The 17,634-nt window shown below is 45.6% G+C and overlaps 1 protein-coding gene across 1 annotated transcript in view; it reads left to right on the plus strand.

Annotated features, from left to right (window-relative positions):
* The window catches only part of LOC137525235 (protein mono-ADP-ribosyltransferase PARP14-like), a 67,471-nt gene that overhangs the window by 37,087 nt on the left and 12,750 nt on the right, over positions 1-17,634 (plus strand). Inside the window, exons 9-13 of the mRNA XM_068246238.1 lie at positions 2,009-2,072; positions 8,749-8,877; positions 10,307-10,465; positions 13,062-13,271; positions 14,143-14,760. Coding sequence (XP_068102339.1) covers positions 2,009-2,072; positions 8,749-8,877; positions 10,307-10,465; positions 13,062-13,271; positions 14,143-14,760 — 1,180 coding nt within the window. The remainder of the gene's footprint in view (positions 1-2,008; positions 2,073-8,748; positions 8,878-10,306; positions 10,466-13,061; positions 13,272-14,142; positions 14,761-17,634) is intronic.

The following is a 17,634-nucleotide window of genomic DNA, read 5'->3' on the forward strand; positions in this document are numbered from 1 at the left end:
AAAATTCCCATGCCAATATCCTCGGGAAAGGTCCCATGCTATAATCTGTTATGTCCCACGAAGACAGTATCCTCTATCTTGCGATCTTCAGAAATACTTACCTGTACCTTTAAGCAAAAAAATTCCCACGCCAATTTTCCCACGGCAATATCCTCCATCTTGCAATCTTCAGATACAGTTGCTTGAAGATCTCCGCGTGCACCCAACGCCACACAAGCCGCCCCCCGCCGAACTGCTCTCAGGTTTAGTATAGCTGAGAGCAAAAAACATCTTTAAATTTTGGCTCCAATGGTTCCCATTGGTTCCTTAACAGACCAATGGGGATCAGGAGGATCCTCATTGGTCGAAAAGGAACCAATGGGGAGCCTTGGAGCCAAAATTTAAAGATGCTTTTTGCTCTCAGCTATACTATATAGCTGAGAGCGCGTCTATACAGACACATTACCACCGGCTCCCGCTGCCCTCCCTGCCTCTCTCACACCTGTCACCCTCACCCATGCTGGCACCCGTGGGTGCATTGGGTGCCAGCATGGGTAAGGGTGACAGGTGGGGGGAGGCAGGGAGGGCAGCGGGAGCCAGCGGTAATGCGTCTGCATAGACGTGCTCTTAGCTACACTGTATAGCTGAGAGCAGTACGGCGGGGGGCGGCGTGTGTGGCGTCGGGGCGGAGGAGATCTTCAATCAAAGTAAAGAAGATCGCAAGATAGAGGATACTGTATGAGTTAAATCAATTACCAAGTAAATGGGCGTGGGAATACAGGTAAGTATTTATGGTTAATTTAGATTAATAAAATACTTGTTTCGTGGTTGCGGTTTTATTTCATTTTTAACCCTTTGTGGAAATGGGTAAGGGGTACTTTGTACCCCTATACTCATTTCTCCTGGGAGGGGAGGCGGGAATCTGGGAGTCCCCTTCTTAAAGGGGACTCCCAGATCCCACCATAAACCCCCCCTAGGGAGTCGTCGCCCTCACCTCCGGTGCCCGCATTCTAAGCTATACTAACCAGCTCATAAATGAACCGGTTCTTTTTGTATTGAATCAAATGAATCGGCTCAGAGCCGATTCATTCGATTCAATACAAAAAGAACCGGCTCATTCGATTCAATACAAAAAGAACCGGCTCAAAAAAAGCAGGTTTTAAAACGATAAATTACGTTCACAAGGTCTGCGCCATTAAAACGATAAATATCGTTTTAAACAAATATTGGGCAAAAGGGGGCGCCATTATTTAACCGGCGCCATTTTTCACTGGACGCTCTTGTGAGACCATATGCTGGTGTGGTTGGCCCTGGGTTCCTCCTAATGCAAGACAATGCTAGACCTCATGTGGTTGGAGTGTGGCAGCAGTTCCTGCAAGACGAAGGCATTGATGCTGTGGACTGGCCCCGCCCATTCCCCAGACCTGACTCCTACTGAACACATCTGGGACATCCTGTCCATCCACCAACGCCACGTTGCACCACAGACTGTCCAGGAGTTGGTGGATGCTTTAGCCCAGGTCTGGGAGGAGATCCCTCAGGAGACCATCCACCACCTCATCAGGAGCATGCCCAGGCATTGTAGGGAGGTCATACAGGCATATGAAGGCCACACACACTACTGAGCCTCATTCTGTCTTGTTTCAAGGACATTACATCAAAGTTGGATCAGCCTGTAGTGTTTTTTTTTCCACTTGAATTTTGAGTGTGACTCCAAATCCCGACCTCCATGGGTTGATAAATTGGATTTCCATTGATAATGTCTGTGTGCTTTTGTTGTCAGCACATTTAACAATGCAAAGAACAAAGTATTTACCGGTAATAAGAATATTTCGTTCATTCAGATCTAGGAAGTCTTATTTTTGTGTTCCATGTACTGTGTTGAGCAGTGTATTTATGTGCAGAGTGTGAAACATGATAAAATATGTATGTATACTATAACTTCACCAGACAACCTGCAGTAACTGCTCCTCTCAATTTTTTCTTAATTGCAAATCATGATTATTAATGTCATTTTGTTAATAATTAGGCATTTTCAAGTGAAATAGAGAAAAAGATTGGGAGTGGCCAGAAGAAAGTAGAGAAATCCCCAAGTAAGTAACATCTATGTACAAAATATAGAAAGTGTCCAATATTGTGATATGTTTCTACAACCTGTAGTGTGGTCTCTGCTCTCTATAGTATGGTGTGCGGTCTCTGCTCCCTATGGTGGTGTGCGGTCTCTGCTCCCTATGGTGGTGTGCGGTCTCTGCTCTCTATAGTATGGTGTGCGGTCTCTGCTCCCTATGGTGGTGTGCGGCCTCTGCTCTCTATGGTGTGTAGTGTGGTCTCTGCTCTCTATGGGGGTGTGCGGTCTCTGCTCTCTATGGTGTGTAGTGTGGTCTCTGCTCCCTATGGGGGTGTGCGGTCTCTGCTCTCTATGGGGGTGTGCGGTCTCTGCTCTCTATGGTGTGTAGTGTGGTCTCTGCTCTCTATGGTGGTGTGCGGTCTCTGCTCTCTATGGTGATGTGTGGTCTCTGCTCCCTATGGTGGTGTGCGGTCTCTGCTCTCTATGGTGGTGTGCGGTCTCTGCTCTATATGGTGGTGTGCGGTCTCTGCTCTCTATGGTGGTGTGCGGTCTCTGCTCCCTATGGTGGTGTGTGGTCTCTGCTCTCTATGGTGGTGTGCGGTCTCTGCTCTCTATGGGGGTGTGTGGTCTCTGCTCTCTATGGTGTGCGGTATCTGCTCCCTATGGTGGTGTGCGGTCTCTGCTCTCTATAGTATGGTGTGCGATCTCTGCTCCTTATGGTGGTGTGCGGTCTCTGCTCCCTATGGTGGTGTGCGGTCTCTGCTCCCTATGGTGGTGTGCGGTATCTGCTCCCTATGGTGGTGTGCGGTCTCTGCTCCCTATGGTGGTGTGTTGTCTCTGCTCCCTATGGTGGTGTGCGGTCTCTGCTCTCTATAGTATGGTGTGCGGTCTCTGCTCTCTATGGTGGTGTGCGGTCTCTGCTCTCTATGGTGGTGTGCGGTCTCTGCTCCCTATGGTGATGTGCGGTCTCTGCTCCCTATGGTGGTGTGCGGTCTCTGCTCTCTATGGGGGTGTGCGGTCTCTGCTCCCTATGGTGGTGTGCGGTCTCTGCTCCCTATGGTGGTATGTGGTCTCTGCTCCCTATGGTGGTGTGCGGTCTCTGCTCCCTATGGTGGTGTGCGGTCTCTGCTCCCTATGGTGGTGTGCGGTCTCTGCTCCCTATGGTGATGTGCGGTCTCTGCTCTCTATGGTGGTGTGCGGTCTCTGCTCCCTATGGTGGTGTGCAGTCTCTGCTCTCTATGGTGGTGTGCGGTCTCTGCTCTCTATGGGGGTGTGTGGTCTCTGCTCTCTATGGTGTGCGGTATCTGTTCCCTATGGTGGTGTGCGGTCTCTGCTCCCTATGGTGGTGTGCGGTCTCTGCTCTCTATAGTATGGTGTGCGGTCTCTGCTCCCTATGGTGGTGTGCGGTCTCTGCTCTCTATAGTATGGTGTGCGGTCTCTGCTCTCTATGGTGGTGTGCGGTCTCTGCTCCCTATGGTGGTGTGCGGTATCTGCTCCCTATGGTGGTGTGCGGTCTCTGCTCCCTATGGTGGTGTGTTGTCTCTGCTCCCTATGGTGGTGTGCGGTCTCTGCTCTCTATAGTATGGTGTGCGGTCTCTGCTCTCTATGGTGGTGTGCGGTCTCTGCTCTCTATGGTGGTGTGCGGTCTCTGCTCCCTATCGTGGTGTGCGGTCTCTGCTCCCTTTGGTGGTGTGCGGTCTCTGCTCTCTATGGTTTTGTGCGGTCTCTGCTCCCTATGGTGGTGTGCGGTCTCTGCTCCCTATGGTGATGTGCGGTCTCTGCTCTCTATAGTATGGTGTGCGGTCTCTGCTTTCTATGGTGGTGTGCGGTCTCTGCTCCCTATGGTGGTATGTGGTCTCTGCTCCCTATGGTTGTGTGCGGTCTCTGCTCCCTATGGTGGTGTGCGGTCTCTGCTCCCTATGGTGGTGTGCGGTCTCTGCTCACTATGGTGGTGTGCGGTCTCTGCTCCCTATGGTGGTGTGCGGTCTCTGCTCCCTATGGTGGTGTGCGGTCTCTGCTCCCTATGGTGATGTGCGGTCTCTGCTCTCTATAGTATGGTGTACGGTTTCTGCTCCCTATGGTGGTGTGCGGTCTCTGCTCCCTATGGTGGTGTGCGGTCTCTGCTCCCTATGGTGTGTAGTGTGGTCTCTGCTCTCTATGGTGGTGTGCGGTCTCTGCTCTCTATGGTGGTGTGTGGTCTCTGCTCCCTATGGTGGTGTGCGGTCTCTGCTCTATATGGTGGTGTGCGGTCTCTGCTCTCTATGGTGGTGTGCGGTCTCTGCTCCCTATGGTGGTGTGCGGTCTCTGCTCTCTATGGTGGTGAGTGGTCTCTGCTCTCTATGGTGATGTGCGGTCTCTGCTCCCTATGGTGGTGTGTGGTCTCTGCTCTCTATGGTGGTGTGCGGTCTCTGCTCTCTATGGTGGTGTGCGGTCTCTGCTCTCTATAGTATGGTGTGCGGTCTCTGCTTTCTATGGTGGTGTGCGGTCTCTGCTCCCTATGGTGGTGTGTGGTCTCTGCTCCCTATGGTGGTGTGTGGTCTCTGCTCCCTATGGTGATGTGAGGTCTCTGCTCCCTATGGTGGTGTGCGGTCTCTGCTCTCTATAGTATGGTGTGTTGTCTCTGCTCCCTATGGTGGTGTGTGGTCTCTGCTCTCTATGGTGGTGTGCGGTCTCTGCTCCCTATGGTGGTGTGTGGTCTCTGCTCCCTATGGTGGTGTGCGGTCTCTGCTCCCTATGGTGGTGTGCGGTCTCTGCTCCCTATGGTGGTGTGCAAAGTGCTAGCTGCGTGTAGGGGAAAAAAAATTATGCAAATCGGCCCAGCGGGGCCTGAGAAATCCTCCTGCGCAGGTTACCCCGAGCTGAGCTCGGGATAACCGGCAAGGAGGTTAAAAAAAAATAAAAAATTGTGAGCTCCTCTGAGGATAGTCAGTGACATGAATATGTACTCTGTACAGTGCTGCAGAAGATGTCAGTGCAATATAAATACATAATAATAATAATATTGTCCTATGACTACGAATAGGATTAGATTGTGAGCTCCTCTGGGAACAGTCAGTGACATGACTATGTACTTTGTAATGTGCTGCAGAAGATGTCAGTGCTATATAAATACATCATAATAATAATAATATGGGTAGTACATTTGACTATGACTATGGTAGGGATTAGATTGTGAGCTCCTCTGAGGACAATCAGTGACATGAATATGTACTCTGTACAGTGCTGCAGGAGATGTCAGTGCTATATAAATACATAATAATAATATGGTAGGACATTACACTATGACTATGGTAGGATTAGATTGTGAGCTCCTCTGAGGACAGTCAGTGACATGAATATGTGCTCTGTAATGTGCTACAGAAGATGTCAGTGCTATATAAATACATAATAATATGGTAGGACATTAGACTATGATTATGGTAGGATTAGAGTGTGAGCCCCTCTGAGGACAGTCAGTGACATGACTATGTACTTTGTAATGTGCTGCAGAAGATGTCAGTGCTATATAAATACATAATAATAATAATAATAATAATAATAATAATAATAGTAATAATAATAATAATAATATGGGTAGTAGTACATTTGACTATGACTATGGTAGGGTTTAGATTGTGAGCTCCTCTGAGGACAATCAGTGACATGAATATGTACTCTGTACAGTGCTGCAGGAGATGTCAGTGCTATATAAATACATAATAATAATATGGTAGGACATTACACTATGACTATGGTAGGATTAGAGTGTGAGCTCCTCTGAGGACAGTTAGTGACATGACTATGTAATCTGTACAGTGCTGCAGGAGATGTCAGTGCTATATAAATACATAATAATATGGTAGGACATTAGACTATGACTATGGTAGGATTAGACTGTGAGCTCCTCTGAGGATAGTCAGTGACATGACTATGTACTCTGTAATGTGCTGCAGGAGATGTCAGTGCTATATAAATACATAATAATAATATGGTAGGACATTAGTCTATGACAATGGTAGGATTAGAGTGTGAGCTCCTCTGAGGACAGTCAGTGACATGACTATGTACTCTGTAATGTGCTGCAGGAGATGTCAGTGCTATATAAATACATAATAATAATATGGTAGGACATTAGACTATGACTATGGTAGGATTAGAGTGTGACCTCCTCTGAGGACAGTCAGTGACATGACTATGTACTCTGTAAAGTGCTGCAGAAGATGTCAGTGCTATATAAATACATAATAATAATATGGGAGGACATTAGACTATGACTATGGTAGGGATTAGATTGTGAGCTCCTCTGAGGACAATCAGTGACATGAATATGTACTGTACTCTGTAAAGTGCTGCAGAAGATGTCAGTGCTATATAAATACATAATAATAATATGGTAGGATATTAGACCATGACTATGGTAGGATTAGAGTGTGAGCTCCTCTGAGGACAGTCAGTGACATGACTATGCACTCTGTAATGTGCTGCAGGAGATGTCAGTGCTATATAAATACACAATAATAATATGGTAGGACATAAGACTATGACTATGGTAGGATTAGAGTGTGAGCTCCTCTGAGGACAGTCAGTGACATGACTATGTACTCTATAATGTGCTGCAGAAGATGTCAGTGCTATATAAATACATAATAATAATAATATGGTAGGACATAAGACTATGACTATGGTAGGATTAGATTGTCAGCTCCTCTGAGGACAGTCAGTGACATGACTATGTACTCTGTAATGTGCTGCAGGAGATGTCAGTGCTATATAAATACATAATAATAATATGGTAGGACATTAGACTATGACTATGGTGGGATTAGATTGTGAGCTCCTCTGAGGACAGTCAGTGACATGCCTATGTGCTCTGTAATGTGCTGCAGAAGATGTCAGTGCTATATAAATACATAATAATAATATGGTAGGACATTAGGCTATGACAATGGTAGGATTAGAGTGTGAGCCCCTCTGAGGACAGTCAGTGACATGACTATGTACTCTGTAATGTGCTGCAGAAGATGTCAGTGCTATATAAATACATAATAATAATATGGTAGGACATTAGACTATGACTATGGTAGGATTAGAGTGTGAGCTTCTCTGAGGACAGTCAGTGACATGACTATGTACTCTGTACAGTGCTCCAGAAGATGTCAGTGCTATATAAATACATAATAATAATATGGTAGGACATTAGACTAGGACTATGGTAGGATTAGAGTGTGAGCTCCTCTGAGGACAGTCAGTGACATGACTATGTACTCTGTAATGTGCTGCAGAAGATGTCAGTGCTATATAAATACATAATAATAATATGGTAGGACATTACACTATGACTATGGTAGGATTAGAGTGTGAGCTCCTCTGAGGACAGTCAGTGACATGACTATGTACTCTGTAATGTGCTGCAGAAGATTTCAGTGCTATATAAATACATAATAATAATATGGTAGGACATTACACTATGACTATGGTAGGATTAGAGTGTGAGCTCCTCTGAGGACAGTCAGTGACATGACTATGTACTCTGTAATGTGCTGCAGGAGATGTCAGTGCTATATAAATACATAATAATAATATGGTAGGACATTAGACTATGACTATGGTAGGATTAGAGTGTGAGCTTCTCTGAGGACAGTCAGTGACATGACTATGTACTCTGTACAGTGCTCCAGAAGATGTCAGTGCTATATAAATACATAATAATAATATGATAGGACATTAGACTATGGCTATGGTGGGATTAGAGTGTGAGCTCCTCTGAGGACAGTCAGTGACATGACTATGTACTCTGTAATGTGCTGCAGGAGATGTCAGTGCTATATAAATACATAATAATAATATGGTAGGACATTAGACTATGACTATGGTAGGATTAGATTGTGAGCTCCTCTGAGGACAGTCAGTGACATGACTATGTACTCTGTAATGTGCTGCAGGAGATGTCAGTGCTATATAAATACATAATAATAATATGGTAGGACATTAGACTATGACTATGGTAGGATTAGAGTGTGAGCTCCTCTGAGGACAGTCAGTGACAGGACTATGTACTCTGTAATGTGCTGCAGAAGATGTCAGTGCTATATAAATACATAATAATAATATGGTAGGACATTAGACTATGACTATGGTAGGATTAGAGTGTGAGCTCCTCTGAGGACAGTCAGTGACATGACTATGTACTCTGTAATGTGCTGCAGAAGATGTCAGTGCTATATAAATACATAATAATAATATGGTATGACATTAGACTATGACTATGGTAGGATTAGAGTGTGAGCTCCTCTAAGGACAGTCAGTGACAGGACTATGTACTCTGTAATGTGCTGCAGAAGATGTCAGTGCTATATAAATACATAATAATAATAATATGGCAGGACATTAGACTATGGCTATGGTAGGATTAGAGTGTGAGCTCCTCTGAGGACAGTCAGTGACATGACTATGTACTCTGTAATGTGTTGCAGGAGATGTCAGTGCTATATAAATACATAATAATAATATGGTAGGACATTACACTATGAGTATGGTAGGATTAGAGTGTGAGCTCCTCTGGGGACAGTCAGTGACATGACTATGTACTCTGTAATGTGCTGCAGAAGATGTCAGTGCTATATAAATACATAATAATAATACTCGGAGGTACACAATTCTCATTGATCACAGAATGTTCTCCTTCGGTTTGGACTTAGTGAGTTCTTGTCTTTGTCTTTCAGTCAGAGCTCCATCATCAGGACTGTATGAAATGAGCTTGGGGCCGGTCACTTTCCAGGTGAAGACTGGAGACATAAGCAGGGAAACAGCTGATGTCATTGTCCATGTATCCACCTCCAGCACCATGTCAGGTAATCAGACAACACTGAATGTGGGACATTGTGTATTAGGGCAGCTATTGGCCGGTGCAGCCAACTAAGAAGGGGTGTCATGGTTTGCAGTTATGGCCCTGCCCAGGATCACTGTAATACGGAAAGTATATTTTGTAAAACAAATGATCTTAGATTATTGTACAACAGAGCAGAGCCGCCAAAAGGATAAAATTAGCTAAACCGGTTAAAACTAGAGGAGGCAGTGGTGGACTAACCTCCTCCAAGTAGACACGAGATTCAGTTGATGCAATTTCAACAAAAATGATTTATTTAAATACTCCAAAAGTGCGGTGCAATGCGTTTCATAGGATCAAACCCGCTTCATCAGGCAATAGGTGGAGCACACAACATATGCAAATGAATCTTGTGTCTACTTTGGCGCCTCCATTCGGTTGTACAATACCTGAGTCCACCCTTGGTGGAAAGGTGTTACCCCTAATTTCCAATCTACACAGAGTAACTTCTTAATCCCGAGGGGGGCCAGGTCTAATTTCCCCACCTGAATTTACAGTGGTTGCCTGTGCGGTAACCCTGGTTTGTGAGTATAATTCTACTTACCCTACCATATCCTAATATTGCCAGTACATACTACACTATATTGGGCTCTCGCTGTCCCTCTTCTCTTTTATCCTAGATTATTATTATTTATTGTTCTTGTAGAGTGCCAACATATTACGCAGCGATGAACAATAATTAGGGATGCATAAAATGTTCTCAAGGGGTGTCAGACAGAAATGTAGCACAAGATACATGTTTATGGGTTTTGGGAGCTGGTTACAGGGACCCAGCAGTTCAAGTCCGCGTCAATCCACGGGAAGGGTGTCAGTGTTGGGGTGCATGACCAAGAAGCATATACTGGGGGGAGGAGCCTGGCTAAGTCTTGTATACTAAGGGGAGGGGGAGGACACACTAGGTAGGGCGGTGGAATAGGTGCTTTGTAAAGAGAGTTAAGGCATGGTAGAGGGTGGGTAGGCCGTCTTGAACAGGTGCGTTTTGAGGGCTTGCTTGACGGTGATGACGGAGGAGGTAAGGCTGATGGGCGGTGGAAGGGAGTACCATAGGGTGGGGGCAGCTCTTGAGAACTCCTGCAGGCGTGTATAATTGAGAAATGCAGAGGGTGGTCAGGAGAAGGTCATTGGAGGACCAGAGGGGCGGGCAGGTATAGATCTGTGAACTAGCTTCAAGATGTAGGTTGGGCAGATCTTATGCACACATTTGTAGGCTAGGCGCAGAACCTTGAAACTTATCCTGCAGCGGACGGGGATCCTGGATTTTACTTGACGTTCAGGGGGACAGTCATGTTTCACAAAGTTTCCTTGCCTGATGAAGCTGTGGGCATGAAGCTCTTCTGGATTGTTCTGCCCTGGTCTAAGGAATCCTCCGTGTTGTCTTCTTTCTTCCTGGACAGATATAAAGACAGAGCTGGCTAAGAGTGGACCTTCTATGAAGATGATAACTGTCTCTGACAAAGCAAAACCAGATGAGATTAAGCAAAGTGTGGTGAAAGTTCTGAAGACCTGTGACAAGCAGAAAGCATCAGCCATTGCAATGTCCATCATGGAGTCTGGTAAGTATCATTGTATGGAGGTCGGGTCATCTGTGATTGAGGACTTCTGAAGTCAAGAACCTCACATTCAACCAATCAGAACAGAGGAATTACTAGGAACATTGATCAGGTGAAAAACCCTGTATTGTTCCAAAATCAAAATCTAACTGTCCAAAGCAACAGTATAGACAACTCTTGGAGGTGGAGATGTACTTTAAAGGGAACCTAAACTGAGAAGGATATGGCTTTTTCCTTTTAAAATAATACCAGTTGCCTGGCAGTCTTGCTGATTCTCTGCCTCTAATACTTTTAGCCACAGCCCCTGAACAAGCATGCAGATCAGGTGCTCTGACTGAAGTCAGACTGGATTAGCTGCATGCTTGTTTCAGGTGTGTGATTCAGCCACTACTGCAGCCAAAGAGATCAGCAGGGCTGCCAGGCAACTGGTATTGTTTAACAGGAAACATCCATATACCTCTCAGTTTAGGTTCCCATTAAACACATTGTAGAAGCAATTACAGGAGGAAACGGCGAGTGGAGGATACTTTTTCTCTTCCACATATTTCAATGAACAGAGAGTATAAACTCAGCAATTGAACATAAAACATTACCAGTAGACATAGTCCAATGTAACAAGGGCTTCTTCCCTACATGGATCTCAATGATTGATAGAACAACATCAGGGGCGTAACTAGAAATCACTGGGCCCCCTTGCAAAACTTTGAATGGGGCCCACCTCTCTCTTTAATGCATACGCGGGTATGTGGTGGACCCAGGGTCGAGGGGCCCTTCTGGGCTTCTCCCCACTCCGGGCCCCCCTGCATCCCCTGCAGGGGTGATTCCTACGCCACTGAAGAACATCATAATAACAAAGTTACTTGTTATATCTCAGATAAACAATACACGGCCTGAGTAGACCTTACCAAATCCACTGGTAAATGCTATTTCCTTTTAAAATAGACAGAAAAATAGCCTTTCACCCACTAACCTGGTACTAAGGTTGATAACTTGAAGATGTTAAGAACAAAGGGTGGGAGAAGAATAAAAAAAATGAGAAAGTGGAAGAGACAGAGCAGATAAAGCAGCAACGCCGTCCACGCTATCTAGACCCAATCTCATTGACAGGCATTAGAGATTATGGCCTATTTATGTATGTTATCCAGAGTTGCCAAATTTTCAGGCACTGTGCTGACCATCTTTTTATGTATCATAACATTTTAATCCTCATTTTTACCCCATCAAAAATCACAGTTGATTTTTTCCAAGCTCTCCCAATGATTTGTTTTGCAGAAATGAGAATATAACTGATCAGTTTGAACTATTATACATTTGGTCATAGACACTGCTAGCCAGGGGGAGGAAACGTCTTTAATGAGTTATGGCCAAATTAGGGTGGTTGTGGCCAGTGATGAAAAGTTAATAAGATAGTACATGCACTAGTTTTTGGAGAACATCTGTGGTACTCTGCAGAGAGTCACTGAGATTTGGTGCTCTGCAGAGATCCATTGAAATTTGGTACTGTAGAATCACTGAGCTTTGCTGTTCTACAGAGAGTCACTAAGATTTGAAGCTCTATATAGAATACCTTAGTTTTGGTGTCCTACAGATATTTATTGACATTTAGTGCTCTACAGATTATACTGTACAGGCTCTACAGCGAGTCCCTGAGCTTTAATGCTGTGCAAACAGGGGCGTAGCAATAGGGGGTGCAGCGGTAGCGACCGCATCGGGGCCCTTGGGCCAGAGGGGCCCCGAAGGGCCCTCCCTCAACTACAGTATTAGCTCTTTATTGGTCCTGTGCTCATAATAATCACTTCTATAGATACTTTGAATAGTGGTAATCATTAACAAACTGTTTCCCATCCCTTCCTTGCACCTCTGACTCTGTAGTTGCCATTGGCAGGTTTTGGTGCACCGTATCAATTGCTATGTATAGAGTGCTTGGGGGGCCCCATTGTAAAACTTGCATCGGGGCCCACAGCTCCTTAGCTACGCCACTGTGTGCAAAGAATCATGGAGGGTTACTGCTCTACCGAGAACCACTGACATTTGGTACTGTACAGAGAATCAATGAGATCTGCTGCTCTGCAGAGATTCACTGAGATCTGCTGCTCTACAGAGATTCACTGAGATGTGCTACTCTACAGAGAATCACTAACATTTGGTACTGTAGAGAGATTCATTTAGATTTACTCCTCTACAGGTAATCCATGAAATGTGGTACACTAGAGAGATTCATTGGCATTTGGTGCTGTGTGGAGTCACTGGGATTTGAAGCCCCGTAGAGTCACTTAGATTTGGTGTTCATAAGTGAGTGTTTTACAAGGCCCCTCCATGCTGAAGATGTTGTACTGTACTATATTTAGTTAGGCCTACTTGTCAACATTTGAGAGTATCTGGCCCCGATATATAGTTCCATTACATCAATATAAAGCAAGTGACTTGATAATTTAATTTGTTATCTGCAATATGAACCAAACTTTTATTGGTTCTTATTTTATAAATGGCAACTTTCTGAGCATTCTGGAATTCTGAATTTCTATGGCGGTATGTCTATATATTGTAGGAACGTACACTGCTCTGTATGTTAATTTAATGCCCACTTATCGTTGACCAGGTTGGGGCGCAGCGTCCTCGGCCGAGGTAGCTGAAGCCGTCATGGACGCCGTGACAGATTTCGTCAGCTCCAAATCCCCCAAATCGGTTAAATCGCTGAAAGTGGTCACCTCCCAACAACAAGTATTAAATGACTTCCATGCCAGCATGAAGAAGCGCGAAGGTTCCGCCGCCACTAAATCTTCCTCCTGGTTCTCTAGAGTGACATCATGTGAGTACTGATTCTTCACTAAACATTAGCAGGACAAGCTAGGATGAGCAACTACAATAGGTGTAGAAGAGATACTGATAAATGGTGCAGTGTAGATAATGTAACAGTGACACTTATAGACCGAAGGCAGGAACTCCACATTCTCCCTCTGGTACAAATGCTATTTTTGTTTTGTTAAGTTCAGGTCCCTCCCCCCCCCACCTGACTCACCTAACCCTATGTCTTCCACCCTTTCTCTGTACTCCTCTATACTTCAGGTTATGTGATCTTACCATCTGCGCAGGCAGCCATACAGTTACTTTCTGGCTCCTCCCCACTCCATAGTGGGGACTCCCACACCTCCATGCTTCCGCACCAAATCACTTTCCCAAAACCACATGTCTACTGGTTAGGAGATGGAAGTAGTGGCCGTAACAGTCCCACCTTCTCTCCAGTCAGCGATAATGGGAGGGGTGGGTAGCATGAACACCACACCCCCCCAGAAGTCTCTGTAGGAGGCAGGGCCATTGTGATGACAGAGTAGCCCAACTCCAGAAGCCAACCAGAACCCTGATGAGAGCCCCAGAATGTCATTGTTCTTTGTTTTTGAGTTATGGGATGGGGGATTAAGCAGTAGATAGGACTTTACAGTGGTTGCTTCTGGCATTCAGGAATTAAAAAGTAAACTGATGTAGCCATTTGTAATCACTGGTCAGTCTTCACATGCTGCACCATACTGGGCTCCCCTCTGTGTCCTCACCCTACATGTATTCACTGTTACCCATAAGCCTATGATTTGTGGATGCTTGAGACTGTTAAGCCGGTGGGTGGAATCTGAGCTGTATGGCTCTAGAAGTTACTCAAGTCATTTGTCTTTTTGTTTCTTGAGCAGCTATCGTAAATTATGTGACTGGGAACACTAAAGACGAAGACGAGGAAGAGGAGGAAACTAACGTGTTTGAATTAAGAGAGAACATTGAGCCAGCCATCTTCCACCTGTGTGCGGAAAGTCGAGACGCTGTGAGTAATGCTTCATCCTGGCTCCGAGACCTCATCCTGAAGGAGCAGCATGAGAACACCATCACAGATGACTGGATCCAGGACTTTGATGAGAAGGATCATGACGCGTTGGTCCATCTTCAGAGGACATATCTAGTCACTGTCAAGTTTGACTCATATAGCTCTACAATCAAAGTCTTGGGTCTCTCCAAGGATGTCCTAGAAGTCAGTAATAAAATCCAAGACATGGTGAAGATTGTGAGAGATAAGAAGACTAGACAGCGGGAGGCCGATCTCTGCAGTAATCTGGTAGAGTGGAAGTACCACAACGGGACAGACTTTGTTCCTTTAGACAAAATGACAAATATGGAACTGGAGAAGGCCAAGACTGAGGACATACAGATGCTGAATATTGATATCGCCGGACTGAAGTACACAGTCATTGTAGAGCTGGAAGTTGCTAGAGATTCAACAGGGAACCCAATCAAACTTCAGCGAGTTTCCAAACATGGTAATCTTATATTATCATCATTAACCAGTCAACCTAGATGACATGTATGGAGAAGTGCTAGTATACCCATGGAAAGCTACAAGTAAAGATATGTACAGATGCCAGATCCTTGTTTAGCCAAGATCACCACCATAATCATTGGTGATCATTTGAGAAGACAGTTTAAGGAACAAAGAAATCTGCTCAGCTACAGACATGATGGTCTTAGATGAAAGTCTAGCACCAGTGCAAATGTGCCCTGATCTGTCGCTTGGTGATCCACCATATTATCAGACCACTAAATGATAAACAAACACCATTGTCCGGCCCCTACTGCTGCAGCTTGCTTCATGTATCTCCACCACTTGTCCATCCTAGGACAAAACAGTCTCATTGTCTGTCGCTGAGCGGAAGGTTTGTCCAACCTTTGTTCCTTAAAGTGGATCTGAAGTGACTTTAAAAATAAAAAAAAAACAGATACTCACCTAAGGAGAGGGAAGGCTCTGGGTCCTACAGAGCCTTTTCGTTCTCCTGCTGGTTTCCTTGTTCCCCCACAGGGGTCTTTGGGCTCCCGAAGACTGGTGGCTCTGTACTGCGCACGCACGAGTGCGTGAGAGAGGGTGTTCGCACATGTGCAGTACGGAGCGTCCCGTCTTCGGAAGCCCGAGTGCTTCTGAAGACTGCTGAAGTCTCCACAACACAGAAGAGAGCAGTCCATGACTGAATGGTACGGTGGAGACCACGGGGAACAAGGAGAACAGGAAGGCTCTATAGGACCCAGAGCCTTCCCTCTCCTTAAGTGAGTATCTGTTTTTTTATTTTTAAACTCACTTCAGTCTCCCTTTAAACTGTCGACTGAAATGGCCACCAATAATCATTTTAGATAACACTTAGGCATTGTTCACATCTAAAATAGCAATAACTGAGGCCAGCGTTTTGCGATTTTGTGAGTGATTTTTCCCCCTCCCAGCGCTTACCTGCGCTTTACAAATTTGTGTAAAGCACTTTTTTTAAAGCGATTTTGCAGGGGGATTTGTTTTTTTCCCTTCCTGACGCCAGGTGAACTCTTTGACTTGGAAAAGAAAAAATACAATGTATTTATTCTTAAAAGCGCAAACGCACTCGCCGCACAAAGCGATTTTGTTAGCATTTTGTGTTTTCCTATACCTTCCATTGTAGCAAAATTGCCCTAAAAATGGTGCAGGCAGCGCTTTGCTGAGCGGATCGGGCACGAACCACTCAGATGTGAACTCTCTCATAGGGAATCATTAAACAAGCGCTTTTAGGGCGATTTTGAAAATCGATGTCTCTTTAAAAAAAAAAAGCAAAACGGCCTAGGTGTGCACAAGCCCTGACTGAGCGTGTCTGCGTAGCATGAAGATGTCTCATGACTGCTTCTCACACGAAGGCCCTTATTCAATCCACTTTTGCTCGTAAGTTTTCCCCTAAAGCTCAACACACACCATACAATCTTGGTTGTTCAATCTTACCACTCTCATGTAGTATAAGAGCTTATCCAATCAATCATTCAAGGTATTTTCAATCTGTTGGCCCTTATACTACAGAGATTTGGTAAATCTATACCAGTGGTCCCCAAACTTTTCCGGCCCGGGGACCACTTTCTGACCTAATTTTTCTCCGGGGAACGGCGGGAAGGGGATGTTTGCGCGACCTAGTGGACAGTGTCGTGCGCAGTGGGCTGGGGTGCGGTTGCATAGCTAGCATAGTTGCCCCTGTATAGGGAGTTTAGTTGCCCCAGTATGGCTAGTATAATTACCCCAGTATAGCTAGTATAGTCCCCAGTATAGCTGGTATAGTGCCCCAGTATAGCTAGTATAATGACCAGTATAGCTAGTATAGTCCCAGTATGGATAGGTAGTGCCCCAGTATAGTGCCCAGTATGGGTAGGTAGTGCCCCAGTATAGCCAGTAAAGTGCCCAGTATAGCTAGTATAGTGCCCAGTATAGGTAGGTGCTGCCCAGTATAGCTAGTATAGTGCCCAGATAGCTAGTATAGTGCCCAGTATAGCTAGCATAGTGCCCAGTATGGTGCCCAGTATAGCTAGCATAGTGCCCAGTATAGGTAGGTGCTGCCCAGTATAGCTAGTATAGTGCCCAGATAGCTAGTATAGTGCCCAGTATAGCTAGCATAGTGCCCAGTATGGTGCCCAGTATAGCTAGCATAGTGCCCAGTATAGGTAGGTAGTGCCCAGTATAGCTAGTATAGTGCCCCAGTATAGTGCCCAGTATAGGTAGGCAGTGCCCCAGTATAGTGCCCAGTATAGCTTCCTAGTATGGGTAAGTAGTGGCCCTCCCCCCTCCGCGGCCACCGCTCCTGTTACCTTATCATGAGCGGGCGGCCGCTTGTCTGATTAGATTCCCCCGTAGTAGCCGCTCTCCTCAGTGGCATCTCCTATTACAGCAGCGCGCGCTCGGCAGCTGCTGTGATGAGCAGGAAGCAGTACAGTGGCTTCCTGTAGTGGCGATATGCATCGCCGTTACCATGGGAACCGCTGTACCGCTTCCTGCTCATCACAGCAGCTGCCGAGCGCGCGCTGCTGTAATAGGAGATGCCACTGAGGAGAGCGGCTACTACGGGGGAGTCTAATCGGACAAGCGGACGCGGGGAGGGGCGAGAGGCCAGACCTGCCTCGGCCCGGTGGTTGGGGACCCCTGCCGTACGGCACACCAGGCCACATCTCACGGCACACTAGTGTGCCGCGGAACAGCGGTTGAAAAACACTGATCTATACAACCGAGATTGAATGGTGTGTGTTGAGCTTTAGTGATATTATCACACCTAATCAATAAAATGCCCTTTAAGGCACCAGCAAGCAAGAAAATAATAATAATTTTGCACTTTATTGACCATCCTTAGTGACAAAGTGACACTTTG

This window comes from Hyperolius riggenbachi, chromosome 7 (genome assembly GCF_040937935.1).
Source record: "Hyperolius riggenbachi isolate aHypRig1 chromosome 7, aHypRig1.pri, whole genome shotgun sequence".
NCBI lineage: Eukaryota > Metazoa > Chordata > Amphibia > Anura > Hyperoliidae > Hyperolius > Hyperolius riggenbachi.